Source organism: Rattus rattus, chromosome 7 (assembly GCF_011064425.1).
Source record: "Rattus rattus isolate New Zealand chromosome 7, Rrattus_CSIRO_v1, whole genome shotgun sequence".
Lineage (NCBI taxonomy): Eukaryota > Metazoa > Chordata > Mammalia > Rodentia > Muridae > Rattus > Rattus rattus.
Window position 1 is genome coordinate 46398841 of NC_046160.1, and position 20929 is coordinate 46419769.

Here is a 20929-nt window from a genome sequence, read left to right on the forward strand (position 1 = left end):
GAGCTGGGAAATGGACTGATACCCTCCTTCTTTCATTTCCTCGAGTTTCTAACCTAATGTCACTTTCTTTAAAATACTAATGACTCCTATCCACTGTTTCACCTGTTGTTTGCCTCTTTATTTGCAATTCTTAGAACTTAACATTATCCAACGTGCTACCCATTTTACTTATTCAGCCCGTATACTGTCTGCTTCCACCTAGAATGTACTCTATTCGAGGGCGGGGATCATTGTCCACTTTGCTCTTAGCCCTGTCAATAAATATCTGTAGAATGAGTGAATGGTAGCATATAAGAGCATAGTTGTGAAGAATACAAGAGAAATGAGATTTCCACACTCAGACTATTAGAAAACCCTACCCCTAAGCCCCACCTCCAGTGACCCAGCAACAGTGCCCACATCATTATCAGCCACCAAAATGTGACACGTTTCCACAGTTGCCCTATCCACATGAGCTATACCCCATTATAAAAAGTCAGTACTTTCTCTTTGGAACTTCTTTTCTTCCCTCATACCCTTGCTCAGAGGCGGCCTCTGAACAGCCCCTTCTCCAATAAACCTCTTGTGTGAGATCTGTTGCATGGTGTGATCGATGCTTCAACATTCCTTAGCTCTGACAAACCGAGGTCCTCTGCCACTAAACCCTAATCCTGACTGCTGGAGTTTTCACTTGTTGAGAGAAGATCCCTCAGTTCCCATTCTTGGAAGATTGAAAGTCCCTTGATGTTTGTCCTGGAGGCCTCAGTGTCATAGAGGGGCATCTCAATTCCTTAGCATTGTTAAGGCAAACCCACTGTTCTCAGTTCAGAGAGAGTAAGAGAGAGCTTATCTGGGGCCAGATGTGAGTGGCCACAGCCCAATGGCACAAACTTGGGGTTCTCCAGATATCATGGGATGCTGTGGAAGTGGCTCTATGAGAGTCACTTATGGAACAAAAAAGTCATGAATCAAAGTATTTGTCAAATACACTGGTGGGAACCACAGGGGGGCAGACCACAGCAAAGAAGGAGAAACTACAATAAGTCTCAGATGCTATCTGACGACATTCTTAGTCTCAGATTGGTGGAAGCCAGTGTCCCACTAGGAATACAGTTTAAAGTTTTGATGGTCACAAGGATGTTAGGTCAAACACAGGCGGGCAAGAAATGACTTTCAAAGGGATTAAATGTAGCCCAAGATAATTTGGCTCTGGCTTGCAACATTTTAACCCTCCATAACTATGAACTTCTACCATTTGGTATCATAGATTCTTTAATGCAGGCTTAGCTTTTCCTCCCTCCCTCCCTCCCTCCCTTTCTTCTGTCTGTTTTTTTTCCTTTCTTTCTTTTTTCCTCTTTCTCTCTTTTCCAAAAGTCATACATTAAGGGTCAACTCTGAAGCCCTAGCCTCAGCCTCTGGTCTAGCCAAGCTTGGTGAATAAAACGGAGGAAGACTAACTCCTGAAGGCTTCAGTTCATAGAAGGCTGTGCTCACATTTCCAGTTTCTCCTTTTCCATATTCAAAACAGACATTAGCTTTTGCTACATGACCCACTGGCTTCAATCCTAGTGACCTGAAATGACAGCATTTACTGCTGCTCCCCATCCTTTCGGTCATCTGGTAGCTCTTTGGTTTCTGGTTGGACATGGTTGGTCTCTGCGGTCACTGGATGCTGGATTAGGGCTGGTGTCTAGGGTGGTCCTGTTCACAGGACTATGGTGGAAAAGGATGGCATCGGGTTCTCAGAGCACTCAAACCACGACAGTGCATAAAGTCCTCTGATTCCTGGTATTTCTCTACAACCAAAGTATTCTCCTCCTACACTCTACAACCTCTTTTTGAGACAGCTCAGCAACTGTGGAGCAAGGATAGTGTTAGACTGTAATTGTTAACAGCGTCTGCTTGCTAGAGAGAACACAGGTGTCCCCGTGTCTTCACAAGGCCACACTGGAAGAAAGCACATCTGCCATTTTGTTCCTGCCATCACTGTGCAATGCCATGGTTTTAACCATTGATTCTTTGAATACAGACCACTTATTAAATACTGTGTGCTTTAAGAAGTATCTCTAATTCCATTGTCTCCAAGAGGTTTGTACTCCTGTCCTCATCTTACAGGGAAGCAAAGAAGAGTTGGAGTGGGGGGTTCAAGGCATGTCTAAGAAAGTCAAAGCCTCTGGACAAGAGTCTCCATTGTCTGTTAGGATCATTGCAAACTTTAAGTTCCATTGTGATAGGGTAAGACCTCCATCTTGTATGCTTACTGAGGCCATGTCAGGTTGAACTAGAATTTGATCTCCTGGATGGAAAGTCCGAATGGAAAACTCCCCAACTCTATTCTAGGCACCAAAGGTCAGGCTGTCCTAGCTAAGTTATTTCAGCTTCTGTAAACTGCCTGTTTCTGTGGAACCCTTCTAGCCAATCACATATCTTTGCTTCCGAGAAGCCTGCTTCAAAGGGTTTACTTCTGCGAAGGTCCCTGCAGCTGCCGAGAGAGATGCAGGCCATGGTTTCTGCCTTAAAACACTCCTTGTTCTGGATACTTGAGTATACCTAGGTCCCACCCAGTTTGAATCAATTAAAATTAATTGGCTACACACTATGTCTAAGTGGTCATCTGGGGTGAGTTCCCCATAACACCATCAATTGTATCTAGGCCATAGATGTTTGTGGATCTGCAGAACTGAAAGAGTGCCTCATCTAGAGAATTCAGGATCCTGGTGCCAGATTCCACCCCACCCCCAGCCCCCATTCTCTCTCTTCCCCTCCCTACCCCCATCCCTGCCTCTGCCTGTTGTATGCTAGGCACACTTAAACTACATCAGCAGTTTTGACGTGTTCTTTCATTTTTCTCGACACTTGTTATTTTTCCCCCACAAACATTTCTCTTGGAAAGCCACTCCCCCTCATCCATCAATCCCTTCCTTCCTCTAAGGGGAGCTGCTGTGCTGCTGCTCTCCCTCACAGCTATCAGACCATGGGCGGGGTGGGGGGGTGGGTCCCTGGGCAAAGGTGACTGAGCCCAGCAGCTTTCTGCATCCACCTCCTGTTCACGAGCAGCTTGTAAAGCACTTTCAGCCAAGTGTTGGACAATTTACAACCTGAGCGGAGGCCATCCAGCTGCCTTTGATGCCTCCACTGGAGCCCTGGGCTTATTCACCATCAACCTGGGAAAGCCACAGGCCCTCAGTGCAAGGAGGTGGGAGCCTGTAAGGACCTACCCCACCCACCCACACCCACCCACAGACTCTGAGCCTCAGGCTATCCCGCAGCTGCCGCTAATGAATGCTGGCACCCAGCCCACCCACTTCCCAGCCTCTCTGCAGAGACTTCCAAAGTCACAGTATTCTAGAATAAATGTCAGAGGCCATGGAGCTCCGTTTTCTTTGTCCTGTGGTTTTGTTTTGCTTTCGTGCTTGGCATTGTAATGGCTGGGAAGGAGAGGGGATTAAAGATAGGATGGTGGTGGATACACTGGGCAGAGCTTCTTAGTCCCACGGTCTGGTGTGTTCCAGGGGTGGGGTGGGGTGGGTGTGGGACATGCAGGCTGAATTCTTGAAGTGAAGATTTCCACTTTCCAGCTCAAAGAAACAAGCCATTCCATGGACCCGCCTCACTTCTAAGCCTTCAACAGCCCAGCTGGGAGTTACCCTCATTGGAAAAGCCTGGAGGTGATGGCCTCACTGTTTGGAATTATTTTCAGTAATGGATATAATTAGCATAGTTACTGATTTAGTGTGATGGACTTCAGGGCTATTTTGGAGAGAAGATCAGGACTCGGCGGGCTCGCCTGGAGGACCTACAATATTTAAAATGTGATTTCACCAGGTAGTATGGAATGCTGTCTGCATACTGTCCTACCACCTCAGGGGACTCTGGAACACAGGAAGACAGAATATTCAATAAACTGATTTGAGAAAAAGAGAAAACAAACAAAGGGGCCTGAGATGGCACAGTCTGCTCCAGTCACTGATACCCTTGGTGCCGGGGAACAAAGAAGAGCCCGAGGGCTTAAGATTGCAAGAGAAGACTTCCAGGATGCCGAGGGCTAGCATAGATGTAGAGTTTTCCAGGGAGGTGGGTGAGCCTGCAAAGTTCTATTCCATCTCTAGTGTTCAGACTTCCTTTAGCAGAGTATGGGCTTAGTTTGTGCGTGTGAGGTTGTGTAAACCACACCCTAATTATCTGTGGCCGACATTGCTGCCCATCTTGGAGACTGAGCATCTTGAATGCTCAAGCTGGTAGAACATGGTTCAGCTTGTGACTGGGTGAGCCAGGGCCTCAGCCGGAAGTAGCTAGCAAATGAAGATACTTCTAGGAGATTTAGTGGAGAAATGATTGCAGAGGGGTGTATGGGTATGTGTAGAAATTTTAAGGGCTGGCATATCTCTCGGGTCTAATAAACCTGGGACATCCTTGCTACCCAGAGACTGAGAAGTACCAGTGGAGGGAGAAGTCTCTAAAACTGGAACCCAGGGACTGGGAGTGTTGTGTGGAAAGGGATGCCTTATGGAACTGAGCCCTTTAGAGCATGGAGGGGGGCAGGTTAGAAAGGGAGGCAGTTGATAAACCACTCCCGGCCTCATTCCTCCCCCGCTCTTTTGGACACTTCCCCACTGGTCAGGCAGAAGATAGTCTGCAAAGAAGGTAGTAGGCAGCCTTCCAGGGCGTGGGGCGAGGCACAGGGTGGACCTGAGGTGTGTCCCACAGACTGCTAGCCACAACACAGATCCTCTAGCACTGAGTAGAGCAGGAAAGTTGTGAAAAATGGGGAGCTGGTGAAATGACCGTAATAGCTTTTGATAATCCCAGATGGCCTTTGTCTGGGGCTATTTGTCTTTTGCGTGGCCATTCTATGTATCAAAACTGCCCAAAGTCACCTGGAACAAACCTGAAAAAACAGCCAAAGATACCCCAAGAGATTCTGCTGATAGGGTCATCAAAACAGGCCAGTTCTGATACTCAGTCTCACTTCAGGTGCAGGGCACTCTGCCCACAAAGAATCATTGCTGAGATGCACCCCACCCCCAAACCGACCCCATTCAAACTTCCAGAAACTGGCTAGCGTGGAAACCATCGAGCTTAAGCTATTGTGGAAGAATTCCCAATTGCGTGGCTTTTTGACAAAATAGCAGAAAGACAAGCTACAGTTTAGGAGGGGGGTGGTGCAGTAATCCAGAATAAAAAAGAGCTTTATGGGGCTGGAGTGAGAGCTCAGTGTTTAAGAGCACTTCTGCTGTTCCAGAGGACCAAGGTCTCCATGGAGCCTCACAGCTAATTGTGTATAACTCCATTTCCAGAGGGTCTGATACTCTCTTCTCATCTCTGTAGGGAACCAGACAGGCATGTAGTGCGCAGCCATATACGCAGGCAAAACACTAACACACTTAAAGTAGAAATGAACTATTAAATGGCTTTACTTGAAACTTATTGTGACTTAATTGCGAGTCAAAGAACAAATAGAAACATATAATAATCACGTCCCACACGCAGCTGTATCTCCCCGTGTCAGGTGAATTAGATGTTTTGTTTTGATTTATTCCCGTTATTTACTGAGATTTCTTTCGGAGCGCCTGGCTACTAATCCTGACTCTCCAGCATCTATTACAGCAGCTAACAGCACGGCATCACCCTTGGTGGCAATAAGTAAAGAAAAGACACAGTCCAGAGAGGGCCTGTGGTACGAATGGAACAAAATTTAAAAAAAAAAAAATAGCTGTATACACACGTAGAAAGCAGAAGAGAAATAATGAGGAGGGGAGTGAATGGGCAAGGAAAAGGAATGACAAAACAGTCTTTGAATGAAATGGGCCACCTCCAATCCGCTGTAGAGTCTTTCCCTAATGCCATGCCATATCAAAGAAGGCAAGGGTCAAGGACCAGCCACGGGGGAACACATTCCGACTCATGACTACCTGAAGGTGAGCTTTCTGCATGTTGCAGGGTTGTCATTGATGTCTTCCACGATGAAGGTTATCTGCATGCGGTTCTCCTGACCCCCAGAGGGTCTGTCCTTCACCAGAACTTCCAGAGAAATGATGGGATTCTGTCTCAGTTCACCTGCATCTCGATCTAGCCTCTGGGCCACTTGGATTGTCCCTGTCACTAAGAAGGCAAAGGTTAGAAGACAAACGGAGACCATGAAGAACCCGGGGGAAGGCTGTGTCAGAAGGATGAGCAGCTTGCCCTGAGAGAGCCCCTCTACAGACACGTCCTGTACAACCCCACGTGCTTCTGGGTTTGATGTTTATTGGAACACCTGACCTGATCTTTCTCCAAAGCCATGCCTTAGACTGCAGGGCTGGGCCCTGGGTGCAGCACTGTCCACAGCGGACAGAATTGGTCGGTAGCTGACTCTAATTTGATCCAATGGATTCTCTCTTGGAGAATCTGTTGCTAAGAAACACACATTGGAGAGTGAGCGAGCTACAGCAGGGGCTGCAGGTAAAACCCAGAACTTGAGCTGCTGAGACCCTTGGAGCAGTGCTGGCCCACACCCTTCCCTGCCCTGATCACCTGGCTCTGCCTCCTCTCCTTCCTTCGCTCCCCTTCTCTCCTCTCCTTTCTTCTCTTCCTTTCTACCGTCTTATGCTTAGCTAGATTTGCTGTCCTTTGTATTATTTGGAACGAGAGTCTTGGTTTAAACACTCAAAGAAAGGTGTGGGAGGTTCAGAGGTAGTGCTTGCCTGACATGGATGCGGTCCTAGGGTCAACCCCTAGCACTACTGTGTAGTGTGTGTGTAAAGTTCGTTTTTGCAACGTCAGAGTGAACAGAACTATTTCTACACTCTTAGCCGTGTGAGTTCGTCTTTGCAAAGCCCTTAGAAGTTTCCAGAGGCAGATCCCAACTGCTAGCTTTGCATGTCAATCATTTCCTTAGGCCCGGAATAGGTATACTTTGCTCAAGAGTGTGTGGGACCAGTGACACATCGTCTGGGGTTGTCCGATGCTGGCTTCCACAAAAGCATTATGTAAAGTGAAGTCCACTGGGCTGACACGACCTGGGTTTATGGTGAAGGGACAGTATAGTGGCTAAGAGGAGAGGCTGTAGAGTCATCCATCTTGGACATCAAGGTGCCCCAATGAGCCAGGGCTCTTGGGCAAACACTGAACGTGTCTGGGTATCTCTCTAGCCCTTGGTTTTCCTTTGTAAACTATGGGTGTGTTAGTCCACTGGGTTGTGCGAGTACCTCGGGTGGAATGCGTGTAGCCCCTCTACAGAATGTTTGGTAAATATGTAGTCTCCACTAAGGTAGCTACTTCGGAGGAGAAAAAGCTCATTCTCCACACTTGGCTATTCATACTGGAACATAACTGGCAACAATCTAGCAAGCTGGTATGGAGAGACACTGCGCTGGGCATCACCATGAATTACAGGTAGCTATGTAGCTCTGAAACAGGACCAGTCTGAATTGAGTTATGCTTTAAGTATAAAATACACAGCAAGCTTCCAGACAAAGTACTATATATATTTCAATTACTTTTAAATATCAATTATATTGCAATGACAATATTTTGGATCCTAAGAGTAATTTTGTTCTTTATTTTTGTCTTCTTTTGTTTGTTTTTGTGACAGGGTTTCTCTGTGTAGCCCTAGCTGTCCTGGAACTCAGTCAGTAGAGCAGGCCGGCCTAGAACTCCCAAGAGATCTGCCTCCCTCTCCCTATCAAGTGCTGCGATTAAGGGCGTGCACCACCACTGTCCTGCTCAATTTCAGTTTTTAAAGCAAGATGATTGAAGACACTGAAATTACACACCTGCCTTCATTCTATTTCAGTGTTGATATCATTCCTCTCTTCTGGATCCTTAGGAAAGTGTGGACACAACAGTCAGCTCATGCATCTTCACAGGCCCACCTTCCCCAGAGTGATGGGGCTGGGGCAGGCCACCCGACAACATGGTGTCCTGATACCTCAGACAGTCGCCGAAGCGGCAGGACCTCTCTGCCCTTACTCTGGCCACCTCTGAGTGATCAGAAGGCTTTCATTGGAGAGATTTCCCCAGAGACGACAGCATCATCATCTAGGAGGACAGAGACCCCGAGCACTGGGCCTTGCACAATTTACTGTCCTTCCACCTCCTCATCAAACTCAGTATAAAAATTGCAATTTTCCGGACATGGGTGGTGGTAAATGCCTGTAACTCTAGTACTCAAGAAGCTGAAGCAGGAGAATTGCTATGAGTTGCTAAAACTCATAGCTACAAGTTCCAGACCAGCCAGAACTACGTAGCAAGACCTTGTCTTGAAAAAATAAATTTATTTATCTATATCTATATCTATATCTATATCTATATCTACATCTATATCTATATCTATATCTATCTCTGGGCAGTGGTGGTACACGCCTTTAATCCCAGCACTTAGGTAGCTGTCTGAGTTTGAGGCCAGCCTGGGTTACAGAGCAGGCCCAGGTCAGCCAGTGTTATATAGAAAAACCCTGTCTCAAAAAACCTAAACCAAACCAGCCCAACCAACTAAACAGACAGACAGACAGAAACCCACCACAAAATCTAATTTTCTCATGTCCTTAAGTCTTCATGTCTGCACAGATGGAGGGAGATGCGTGAGTTCTATTTATAGGGGTTTCAACCTTAATCTTAATGGCAGTTGAGAAAAAAGCTTCATATCCCCCTAAAGGTGAAAGGTGACCCAGCCGTTCACACTCAGCCCTGCTCAGACTCCACCATCTTGGTTGGTGTCTGGTGCCTTTAACACACCCTTCCCCTGACAACTAACGATGAACCTAGACAGATAGGCAGACCAAGGGCCAGAGGGAAGGGAAAGCGTCGTAAAACCACCTAACGGTGTCATTCGAGGATGCCAGAGAGGGCACTGCCCACGACTCACACTGGTCTACCATGAAGTAGCTGCTGGTGGTAGCGATGCTGTAGAGGAGGTGGCCAGGAAAGCCCTCGTCATCAGGATCCACTGCTGTGATGTTCGCCACCATGGTTCCCAGAGGCGCTTCCTCTGGGATGGAGTACACTCTCCTTGGGCTGAAACAGAAACACTGCAGCAGTGGCTAATTTGCAGGGGCAGGGGAGGGTGCAGACTGGGTGGTAGGTATTTTGGTGTGTACTAAATATAGCGCCACACTGCTTGAGCTGCATCAACATGCAGAGAGAACACAGCCGCTGAGGGCTGGAGGGTGGGGGTACTGCTGTCTGCATTTCCAAAGATCACATCCTTGCAGATACGAAGAATGCCAGGCTATTACTGTAGCAATTTAGATGGTCACAGCCGCTGCCTGCCTGCCTGCCTGCCCGCCTGCCTGCCTGAGGCCTTTCCTCCCCTAACATCCCCTCCCATAAAGACACGTCCTCTACCCAGTCAGCTTCTCTCCTCCCAGTTTCTGTTCAAAAGGTGTCTGGATTGTTTTTTAAAAACCCATCTGGACAAGAGCCCTAGGCTTATTAATTTGTGCTTGACTCCCACCCTGTGGGTGATGCCAGAAACCCAGTACTGTCTACACTAGAATCTCTGGTCTTTGTTTATTATTTCTTCTTCTTCTTCTTCTTCTTCTTCTTCTTCTTCTTCTTCTTCTTCTTCTTCTTCTTCTTCTTCTTCTTCTTCTTCTTCTTCTCCTCCTCCTCCTCCTCCTCCTCCTCCTCCTCCCCTCCTTCTTCCTCCCTCCTCCTCCCTCCTCCTTCCCTTCCTCCTCCTCCCACTCCTTCTCCCATTCCTCCTCCCACTCCTCCTCCCATTCCTCCTCCCACTTCTCCTCCTCTTCCTTCTTCTTCTCCATCTCTTCTTTCTCCTCCTCCTCCTGAGGAAACAACTTTTCCACATTGAACCTGGGCATCTTTCCAGGTGGCACTCACCACGAGGCCAGCTCTCTAAGCCCCTGTCAGTCAGAAGTCACCGTATTGTTCTCCAAGAGGCACTGTGTATAATGTAACTCCACATGCCCATTTACTGACCTTTCTCAGACCTCCATGCTTTTGTAAAAGGCCAGCAGAGGGGCAAAATCACCTTTAATTTCCCTTTTTTTTTTTTTTTTTTTTTTTTTTTCGAGCTGGGGACCAACTCAGGCCTTGCATGCTAGGCAAGTGATACCACTGAGCTAAATCCCAACCCCTTAATTTCCCTTTCTTAAGGTGCCACTTCCCCATGTGGTCCCTCCTTGAAGAGAGGCAATCTTTGTCTCTGCTCTAAATGACTGCCTTCATGTTGGGGGCTCAAATCACTTGGCTGCTGCCCGGCTCACCACAGCTATCCCGCAGGGAGTGCCAGAGGAAATAGAAGAGAGAGCCACAGGCTCGACTCAGAAGTGGAGACCATCTGAAGCCGGGACCTCACACTAGCCTACCCCGTGGGCCCCGCCCTGAAACCTGGGCCCAAGATCATGCACGAGGAGTGCTCTTCCACCATATGTCTCATTGCTGGGGAGGAGCAAGCTTATTTTGTTCAAAAGGTAGCTCCAATGCTTGGTCCTCCTTGCCCAGTGTCCTGAAGAGTCCATGACTTTGGTGGGCTAAACCAGCAAAGTCAGGGACAGCAGGAACCAGACACAGAGTCAGAGGAGAGAGGTGATCTTGTCTTCTACAACCAACAGAACCTTGTTTCTAATGCAGGATGGTTTTTCTTCCATCCACTAGACTGGGTCTAGTAACTTCCCAGCCAGTGTCACAAGGATGCTTGGTGGTCTGAATGATAAAATCTTCCCCACAGCAGTTTGGTGCTTTTCAGATGTGGGAGGGCTTAGAGGGTGTGGCCTTATTGGAGGAAGTCTGTTACTAGGGGCAGGCTTTGAGGTTTCCAGTTTGAAGTTAGAGGTGTGAACCTTCCGCTGTTACTCTAGCTGCTGTGCCTGCCTGCTGTCATGTTTTCCTGTCATGTTTTCCTGCTGGGATGGTGATGGACTCTTATTCTCTAGAACCATAAGCTCCAATAAAACCCTTCTTTGTGTAAGTTGCCTCGGCTGTAATGTTTTATCACAACAAGAGAAGACCTGCACAGACCGGTCCTGGCTTTCAACATTACTCCCTGGAGCAGTGATGCCAGCATCAGTGAGCTCAGGGGGATGTAGATTGCTGAGCACTGACTGGAGACCTGAACGCCCTCTGAAGACCCAGGGATGTACATTCAGTCTCCAGTGTCTGAGGTGACTATCGAGCTTCCGAGGGCAGCATGAAGACAACACAGGAAGAATATGTCCCTAACCCCATCTTCGACTCCTTCTAGGCAGTAGTTCCAAGGGGGGAGATGAGTATACCTAGACACAGTTTTTTGATTGTCATGACCTGGGGATGGAGTTGCTCTCCCACGTTGAGGGAGATGCTGCTAACCACACTCCTTCACACAGGACAGCCCTGTCACAGAGAAGCATCTGGTCCAAGTCCAGACGTGCAGCTTAAACCCTGCTCTGAAGCCTCTATAGTACATGCCGGGTGTGCCAAGTCCCCATGAAAGGAACAGGGCTGACTGTTGGGGACACTGCCTCAAGCTCTCGTGCCAGTCTTTCCTGGGTTGCTCTGGTAGCAAGAGTGGCAGAACGTAAAAAGTTTTAGTATTTGATTTGGGGAATCTAAGATTCATGTCTGTCAAAAAATATATCTCAACTTATACCTACATCTATCTAACAAAATGGCCGAATTTCAGGTCTACCAGAACAGAGAGAATAAATATGATTATTATTCATATCCCACACTCAGCTCCTCACTACACCTGGCTGCCAGAACTCAGGGCCACAGCAGGTGGGGCCAGTGACCACGTTCTCTGTGCGAAGGGGGGCCATTTCCTCACGGTGGGTGAGTACGCAGGAAGGCACTGCCAGGCACCCTTACAAGAGGACTTCCAGCGAGTACAAAGACACCAGGCAGAGTGGGGAAGAGCTACTTGCTGACATCTGAAATAAAATGATCTTCAGTCAGCGCTACATGCAGGGAAAGAGCAAATCTGCCGGTGGTTTCAGCCTCCCAGCATACACATCACACCCACGAAGCAGAGCGTCAGACATCTCCGCTCAGGGGCGAGATGGGGAGACAGTCTCAACAACAGAAACGGCACTCACAGCGGCGGCCTTAGCCAGACATAGAGAGGAAGGGCTGATTCCACATCTGCCGTGGACACCGCACACTCAGACTGGGTAACACCCGAGTGAGCTGGAAGATTCAATCTCGTAATCCACGATCAGAGAGTTTATGGTTCGTACTGGCAGAGGTTTTGAGAGACGAGGAATGCAAGGGGTCGGGCGAGCTCTCGATTCAGCACCCAGTGTAACCCCAACTGCATCCTTTCAACTGTTGAGGGACGGGGTTGCTTGTAAGTGAACACCCTGAGCAAAATGAGTGGTGTCCGGCCCTCTCTAGAGCGCAAGCTCCTGTAGACACACAGCGATGGCGTCTGTGAACACTGGAGCAAAACTGACTCAGAGCGTAAAAGGTCCATCTCTAAAATTACAAGTGAGAACAAAGGAGTTTGAAGCTGCCCTCTGGGTGGTCATTTCCCTTCTCTGCCAGATTGCTAATGGCTGCATTTTAGAAGACACAGTACAGAGCAGATTGGTGCCCAGAGGAGAACTTGATTCTCTTAGCTATCCTATCAGTTTGCTTTTTTATCTGTGCTGTGGAGACTGTCTCAGGCTCTTTGATTGCCAACCCCACAGTGTATCACCTTCCTAGACTTTTTGGGTGAATCCACAGAGTCGTGTGGGCTAGTGACTCAGCCCGAGTCTGAACTCTGTATATCACAATGGTTTCTCAACCTACTGCTGTGTTTCTAGGCTACGCCATCTGTAGAAATGCCCAGGCTCTCTGGAACCCAGTACTGGGCACGGAGGGAAAGACCCTGGGGGAAGATTACTTGTAATACCACGGTTGGTCTGGAACTAGTGCAAATGACCAGAAACTTTTCAACTGTGGCTTGCCTGCAAAGTGACATGAGGTTAGTCTGGGGGGATTCAGCAGGCTTAATAGCTCCCAGTCTTAAAGCATGTTTCTTTCCATATGTGACTGCATGTTGTTACGTGTGCGGGCACATATGCATTTGGAAGCCGAGAACTTCCTTGGATGCCACTCCTCAGGGCTGTCCACCCGTTTTCCTTTTTTAGAGACAGTGCTTTTCGCCAAGTACACTTGTCTGCCTGACCAGTGAGCCCCAGGTTTGTCTGTGTCTGTCTTCCCAGAACAGGGATTTATAAGAGTGCAAGCACGCCCAGCTTTTGGGCATGGACTCTTGGGATGGAACATAGCAAGTACTCTACCCACTGAACCTTCCCTCCAGTACCCTTAAAATGTTTTTTTGCAAGCACTTGACCTTGCTCTCGTGCTTGTGGCTTTTTCAATGTTTTCATTTATTTTTAATATGTTTAAAGATTTATTTTATTTATCTGTGTGTGTGTGTGTGTGTGTGTGTGTGTGTGTGTAAGTATGTGTGTGTGTGCCCATGAGTACAGGTTCTTGAGGAGGCTAAAACAGAGTATGGGATCCCCTGGAGCTGACGTTATAAGCTATTGTGAGCTGCCTACTGTAGGTTCTGGAATCTGACACACTGGACTGTGGTCCTCCACAAGAGGCAACAAGCACTCTTTACTGCTCTGCCATCTTTCCGGCTCTGGGTTTACTTTTCATTCTCAGATAATAGCTGCCTCCTGCCTTTACGTTTGCTCGAGTAGCTTGTGCTCTATTCATCCACAGCCATGAATGCTGCTGACCCCCAAGCACAAGATGGTGCTGTTTCCCTGTGGTTGGGGCAGGTACCGACTCAGGGTAGCAGGAAGTCAGGCTGCTTAGGTCATCTGTTGGCTATGAAGCCCAAGTTATCTTCCTGAATCCCTGTGTGCAGTAGGCCACGGCCTTCTTTTGGGCCCAGGTTGAGGACAGATCCACCCTCTTTCCCAATACACATACAGTCTTTCCCTCATCTCAGCTCTATGTGGAAGCAGCAGATACAGACAGGTGTCTTTCTGGATCCACAAGCCAAGAAGAAACTTTGGTATGCCAGAGACCTTAGGTCACCATTATGGTGTTAGGGTTCCATTAATATGGGGCACTTTGGTAAACAAGTGCCTGTCTTGCCTTTACTTCCTCTGTGTGTACAGTGACACACATGAGTATTGTGCTCAACTCCACCCCTCTCTGTACCATGTCCACAGTGCCGCGGTGTATGTGAATGTGGTGAGTCAGGAGGTGTGGGGAGTGAAGGGGAACATGGGACTGAGAGGCATGAAGGACACTAGAGAGCTCTCCTTCCCATCGCTTGTCTAGGCCAGGGCAAAGCACATCTCTGTGTTTAGTCACTAGTGTGTCTGAGAGGGCTGTGGAAGTCGACCACGTGAGGCCGACTTGTTCTTAGGCCTACCTGGTAAAGAGTGGGATCTCATCATTGATGTTCACAATAGTCACCTGAAGTGCTGTGGAAGCTTCGAGGTCCCTGCTGTCTCTTACTCCCACAAGGAGGTGGAAGCTGCCAGGGGAAAATTCCAAGTTAGAGAAGCAAGCTTTGCTGACCCCAGTACAAAGAGGAATGGGAAAGACCACAGTGGATGGTGTGAAGCGGGCGGCCCCCTTTCCAGCTGTCAGCTTCTTATACAGCTTCCAAGGGTCAAATGTGGCCTCCGCCCCTCTCTAGCCACGAGGCTCACTCGCTCATTTCTCAGTCTGGAGTGTTTTTTTCATGACTACTACCTCCCTGGGCAAATGCCTACTCAAGCCAGCTAAGCCTCTGCCTTTACAATGTCCCTGCAATGGGCCTGCTGCACTCTCAAGGAAACAAGGCTCCCATTTCATTCATTCATTCATTCATTCATTCATTCATTCATTCGTTTGAGATGCTGGCTATGGAAGCCAGAGCCTCCTGTACATTAGGTAAGCGCTCCACCATGGGCCTATACTCTGTCATCAATAACTACTCTACTTCCCTTGACTAGGACAGACCAGAGGCCTCACCTGGCTTTCCCAAGGCTATGGCTGCCTCCTCAAAGCCTGGCCTCTCTTCAGATGCTTTCTTGTCCACTTGCATCCTTTGATGCCCCAGGCCCTGTCCTCCCTCTCCTGGTCCCCAGTTCTGGGAATACCCTCCCCTACACCGTGATCTATTGCTCTGCCTGTGTCTGACCAGAGTTTTCAGCCTGCTGAATCTGAACTAGCCATAGCCCAGGTTGCTCAGGGACCCAACACCCTGTTGGAATCTGGCTAGTCCTTTCTTGAGTTTTGGATAGCTACCCATCAGGGAAGGTCATTGGTAAGGTTACCTTTTGTGCCCTGCTTCAAAGTCCAGTTCTGTGGTGGAGAAGAGGGTGCCGTTAGCAGACATCCTGAAGTTCTTCGAGGGAGAAATGAGGAAGTACTGCACAGCAAGGGAAAGTTAGATTAGGTCAGCATAGCCTTAGGCGCGTGCTTCTGTCCTGTTTGGTACTCCTGGTATGTACAACATTTTGAATGATTTCAGTCGGTGTCTAGATAAGCAGTTCTGAGACTTCATGGCTGCTGAGGAGAAAGACCTTTAGATGTGGTTGGTCTGAATGCCTGCCTCTGATGAAGACTCTCGAAAGTGCTGTTCCAACTTCTGAAAACTTATCGAAGGGTCCCTGCCCGGGTAAGTTCTGCTGCTAGTCTTCCTCTTCATGCCCCTGTCTTCTGACTTTTGCTTACCAGGCTCTAACACCAGCCCTTGACTTTAATCAACACTTAGGTGCTTAAGCACGTCTATGCCATGTTAGATATTAGGACCATGCCCAGCATGAATGAGACCTTGTGTTTATTCTTGAAAGAGTTGTCAATTAGAAAGTACAAACATGTACCCAAGCATCATTCATTGAAATGATAAAAAGTTAGAGAGGAGACAGTCATGACTTGAAAATGTGGGAGACAGCAGGACTTAGAGTTGAGGATACACTGCTCCCAAATTTTATCCTGCTAAAGGGCCACTAATAAACATAGTCTTCTCACATACGTGGGTAGTTGAAGATTTTTGTTGTCTTGATACCAGTGCTACTCTCTTAACCACTGTCTGTCACACCCATGAAATCTAATAGAAACACATAGGCTCATGCATAGAACCCACTAAGGTCCAGGCCACAGGAGGACCATGGCTGTGTTCCTCTACAGGTGTTCATCAAGATGGCTTCCTTGCCTGGGATATGGAGTCAAGGAAGTGGGAGAAGGGCTTGCATCAGATGGGCTGAGTAAATGATCTGATCCTTCTCTTGCTTTGTCACTTAGGGACAATACTAATGGCTCCACTCCTTTCTGCTGTTGACTGTTGGCTGTTGGTTGGTTGCTATTGGTTACTGTTGGTCGAGGTTTGTTAAGTAATTGTAGTGCACAAAGAAGAAATTAGATATCCTGATGATAAAGATCAAACTTACCCCCAAGGAACTTGATACCCTAGTCATCAAGAAGTAGTCCAATGATAAGAACATCCCCCTTTCCCCTTTATCCCTTTTTCTCTCTTATCTAGTGTTAGGGGGTTGGAAGGGTGGAGAAGCATGGAAGAAAAAAGAACCCACAAAGTGGCAAACAAAGGCTACACTTTCCATTGGAAAATCTGAAAGAGAATTCACATTGTTAACTATGAGGGACAATAAGAACATACTTTATAACCCTTTATTGCAAAGGGCTCTGAGGTTAGGAGGCCTTATTAACTATGGCTAAGATGAGAGGTGATCTATCCCTAAGGCCTTAGATGATGAGTTCAATAAACAGTTGAAGGTTTGAAACCAGAACTATGGGCCCCAAAGTCTAGGATCAAAAACATATAGCCAAGGTCTCCAACCAACGATATGGTATGTGATCAATGTGGAGTTCCTATGACCAAAAAAAAGAGTGGCCAGAAAATAGATTAAAGGTTTCATCTTGGGCCAATAAAGGGTCTTTAAACCATGTTTGAGAACTATTTATTTTCTGTTTGTTATATAATGCTATTTTTCTAGTTGTAATGAGCATACATTTACACAAAATGGGAGAAGACAGAAGAAATATTAAAAAGTCACTAGCTGAAATTCATGTGTGAAATCTAATCATTTTGATGGATTACCTCCTGCTCTTTCTGTGCAAATACACACCGTCCAAAATCTCAAGATGATGTGATAATCAAATGGCAATATTGTGTTCTTTTTATTTCTGTCTTGAGTGTTTCCTCATAGCCTTCTGTCTCCTATCAACCTGGATCAACTTCTGAAATAGGAAGAGACCAAGTGTGATCTGGATGTGATGCTCTAAGACTCGTTCCTTAAATCTGACTGTTCCTCATAGTTAGCTCATGACAGCACAGCATTTTAAATGTGGGTTTATTTAACAAAATCCTGTTGGTGTTCATTTAGGGGTTTTTGCCCAGTTTTAAGAGGGGACAGGTGGGCAATGCCAGGAAGTACTCTTCTGGGACTTTCTCTCAGGACTATACCCCCGCCCTCCATTGTAGATTCAACTTTGTGAGCCCTATCATTTCTGTAGTTCTTTGCCTGAACAGCAGTAGATTGGCTATAAGCTACCTGCATGTAGAGGAGTCCTGTGTCTTCGGGCTGAGTCTTCCCTGTAGGAAATCCTCACATGTCAACCATCGGAGACCCATGCTGAGTGTGGTGGGGACATTTACTACATGCATCAGAATCAGAATAATTATGTGTGCACTATAAAATTCTGGGGGACAAATCTATCTATTGGGTTCTAAGCAGTGGGGACCTTGGGATACAGAGACAGCAAATATGCTTTGCCTCTAAACGCTTATGGTAAACTAAGGGAACAGAACACTACTGGTGAGGCACTGCAAGGGGAATTGCAAAGGCAATTATAGGAACCAAAACCTCTTAGACACATTCGAGATACGACGTCACAAACTGGGATAGTAAATTATGCATGTGATTCTGGAGAAAGGCCTCAAGAATTGACTCTTGGTCCCACCATTTCTAGCTCTGTGATTTTGTATAGGATGATAACAGCAGAGCCCAGCCCTGGAGGAATCTACAACCTGCTTGTCTTAGTCACTATTCTATTGCTGTGGACAGACACCATGACCAAGGAAACTCATAAAAGAAAGCATTCATTTGGGAGTGGCTTGCAGTTTCAGAGGCTTAGTCCATGATTATCACGGCAGAGGGCAGGAGGCAGCTCTGGCTTTGGAGCAGTAGCTGAGAGCTACATCTTACAGAAGGGGAGGCACTGGGCCTAGTGTAGGCTTTTGGAATCTTAAAGTCCACCCCCAGTAGCACACCTCCCCCAACAGGCCCACATTTACTCCAACAAGACCACAGCTCCCAGTCCTTCTCATCCTTTCAAATATTTGTACTCCCTAGTGATAAAACATTCACATATATGGGCCTTTGGGGGCCATTCTTTTTCAAACCGCCATACTGCTATGACAATGCTTCAAACATGCTGGACCCATACTGGGTGGTAGCTTCTACTGTTCAGCCAAAACGTAAGATCCTGTTATGAAGGTGCAGCTCAGGGGTAAAGTTTTTGCCTCACATATATAAGGCCCCAAGTTCAATCCCTCTCCCCTACCCAGCACCTTAAAAATTAGAGTAAGGTCCCAAAGGAAAAGGTGTCCTTTGTGTCCACAGTCCCATCGTGTAACAGAAGCTGCTCCCACACAGATGCTCAGTGGGGTTTTGTTAGAGATTCAAAAATGGGGTTTTCTTCCTTCTAATTTCTCACTGATGAGAGACCGACATTCCCATCTCTGAAAACTCTCTTAAAAAGCAGAGTATGGTGTTGTGCATCTGTAATGCCAGCAGGACAGAGCTGGGACCATTGCCTTGGAGTCCAGGTCAGCCTGCATTTCAAAGCGAGAGCCTTTGGTGTCTCAGAGCCAACCATAGCAGCATCAAAAATCTTAAAGCAACAATAACAATAAAAAATCATGCCCTCCATTTTGTTTAAGTGTGGTAATGCTATATGTGGCTATGAAACCATGAGTCTAGCCTATAGTCTCAACAACTGCTGTAGGAAAGAACAAGAGTCAAAGAAACAGCAACAGGTAGAACTGGCATTGGTGAGCAGAGACTGGGAGCCTGAGGGTTTCCTCTTCATTTCCACTATGCTGATTCCCTGGAATCTCGATAATCTTTACATGTGTGAATGTATGTATGTCTGTATGCATGCGTATGTGTATGTGTTTATGTATGTATGTATGTATGTATGTATGTATGTATGCATGTATGTATGTATGTGTTTATGTATATATGTATAATCAGTGCTAGGCTAATTCTTGATTCCCTCAGTCTACACGCTTTGTTCACAGGCCACGCAGCGCTCAGAAGGAAGATAATACTGTAGACTAGAAATATTGTGTCATGTGGCCCCCTGCCAGCAACTCAGTAAGGCTTTCTGTAAAACCTGGCATTCTTGCCTCCTTTTTAAAGGCTTGTTTAATCAAAGCTCTCCCTTGATATTCATTCTTGGGAAACAGAAATTAAATAGAATGAAAAGCAACTGCAGCCCCTCTCTGCCCCAGTCCTGGCTGAGAAAAGCCCTGAGTAATCAGATCAATTCAGCGAACAAATGCTTGTTAGACAAGCTCTCTGCTTCCCTCTGGGACTGTCCCTGCCTGCCTCCCACTGTTCTGTTTGTAGGCTCTCGGTGACTCCTGGTTGCCCTTGGTCACAAAAACTTCCTTTTGGAAGACACAGGCCATCCTTCCTGCCCTATTCTCTCTGCAGAGTGCTTTTGGTTTAGCCAGAGGGAAGGTGAGGCGGCCCAGTTTCCAGAAATGTCAGCTCCCAGGGGGCCAGCAACCTCTTCTCTCGCTCCTTGCTACAGTGTGGGAGCAGCTGGCGATATAACGAGGGTGTCTTACCCAGCCATCCCTGGCTGTCAGCCCTTCAGTGCAAAGATCAACATGAACTCAGCCTTGTCTCCTAGGAACAGTGTATCCATGCCACGTTGAGCCAGTTTCCAGATGGAAACAAGAACCCTTGTCCAGGATATAACAATGATACTTCAAGACACTGAATTCGGTACCCCTCCTACCCTACCCCTGCACCAGGTACATTAGCTCATTGGAGTGCGTGGATTTGGAAGGCCTTGTTCTCTCCATCTCTCCCCCAGCCCCCGCCTTGCTGAAACCATTAGATTATACTCCTAAAGCCACCAAAGTCTATTCCCTTTGGCTACTTCCTCCTCCTGGGGCTGACAACCAAGGTCTAGCTATCAAAGTATAGATGTCCAGCAGTCAAAAGGCCCCTTTGACCACCCTAATTAGCATGTCCAATTAAAATTAAACACCTCCTCCTAACATGGGGTTTCCTTTTTTACCTTCATAAACTGTCATTTGTCTATGGGCCACATCTGTCTCCTCTCTATCCAGAAGCAGTCCTCTCCCTTCCAGGACAAACACCCCTCTCCCTTGTTCCCTTCCCTTTCCCCCTCATCCTCTGTCTCCTGTCTTTGTCTCTTATTCCCTGTCTTCTGTCCCTTGGGAGCAAATAAATCTCCTTTCTGCTGAGAACTTGGTCTTGGGGGTTCCTGAGCCACTACCTTACACACAAACCCATCCTCACCCAGAGGAGCAGCACACCGAGTGGGCTCTTTCAATCAGCCCGGGAGGGTTACAAATACAGTGCCGCGTGTCTGTTAGACTTCTCGATGTAAGCTGAATATTTTGAAGCAAGTTAACAAAATGAACAAAAACCCCATCCGGTCCCCTTTCTCTTTTCTTCTACGCTATTCCCATTCCAGCTCTGGGGTGGCAGATGAGGGGAGAAGGGAGGAAGGCTTTACTGAAGAAGACAGCACTGATGTAAAGCTGCCCCACTGTGGCATACCCTGGCATCTGTCTGTGCGGAGAAGCTAAGTGGGAATGGCAGCCACTGAAGTGTTTTTAAGAGACGTTGACAAATTTGTGCACTGGGAGTTTTATAGCGCTCGCTTATTTGTTGTTTTTGAGACAGCTTTTCATGTATCCCAGGCTGGCCTCCAACTTGCTATATAACAGATTTTATGGCATCCTAAGGACTGAACCCGGGGCTTTGTGCATGTTAGGCAAGCACTCTGAGGACTGAGCTATGTCTTC

The 20929-nt window shown here is 47.3% G+C and overlaps 1 protein-coding gene across 1 annotated transcript in view; it reads right to left on the reverse strand.

Moving 5' to 3' along the window:
• Positions 1-20929, reverse strand: part of Cdhr3 (cadherin related family member 3) — a 60114-nt gene that overhangs the window by 19682 nt on the left and 19503 nt on the right. The window contains 4 exon segments of the mRNA XM_032908649.1: positions 5892-6081; positions 8825-8973; positions 14279-14383; positions 15171-15265. Of these exon segments, the coding sequence (XP_032764540.1) occupies positions 5892-6081; positions 8825-8973; positions 14279-14383; positions 15171-15265 (539 nt within the window).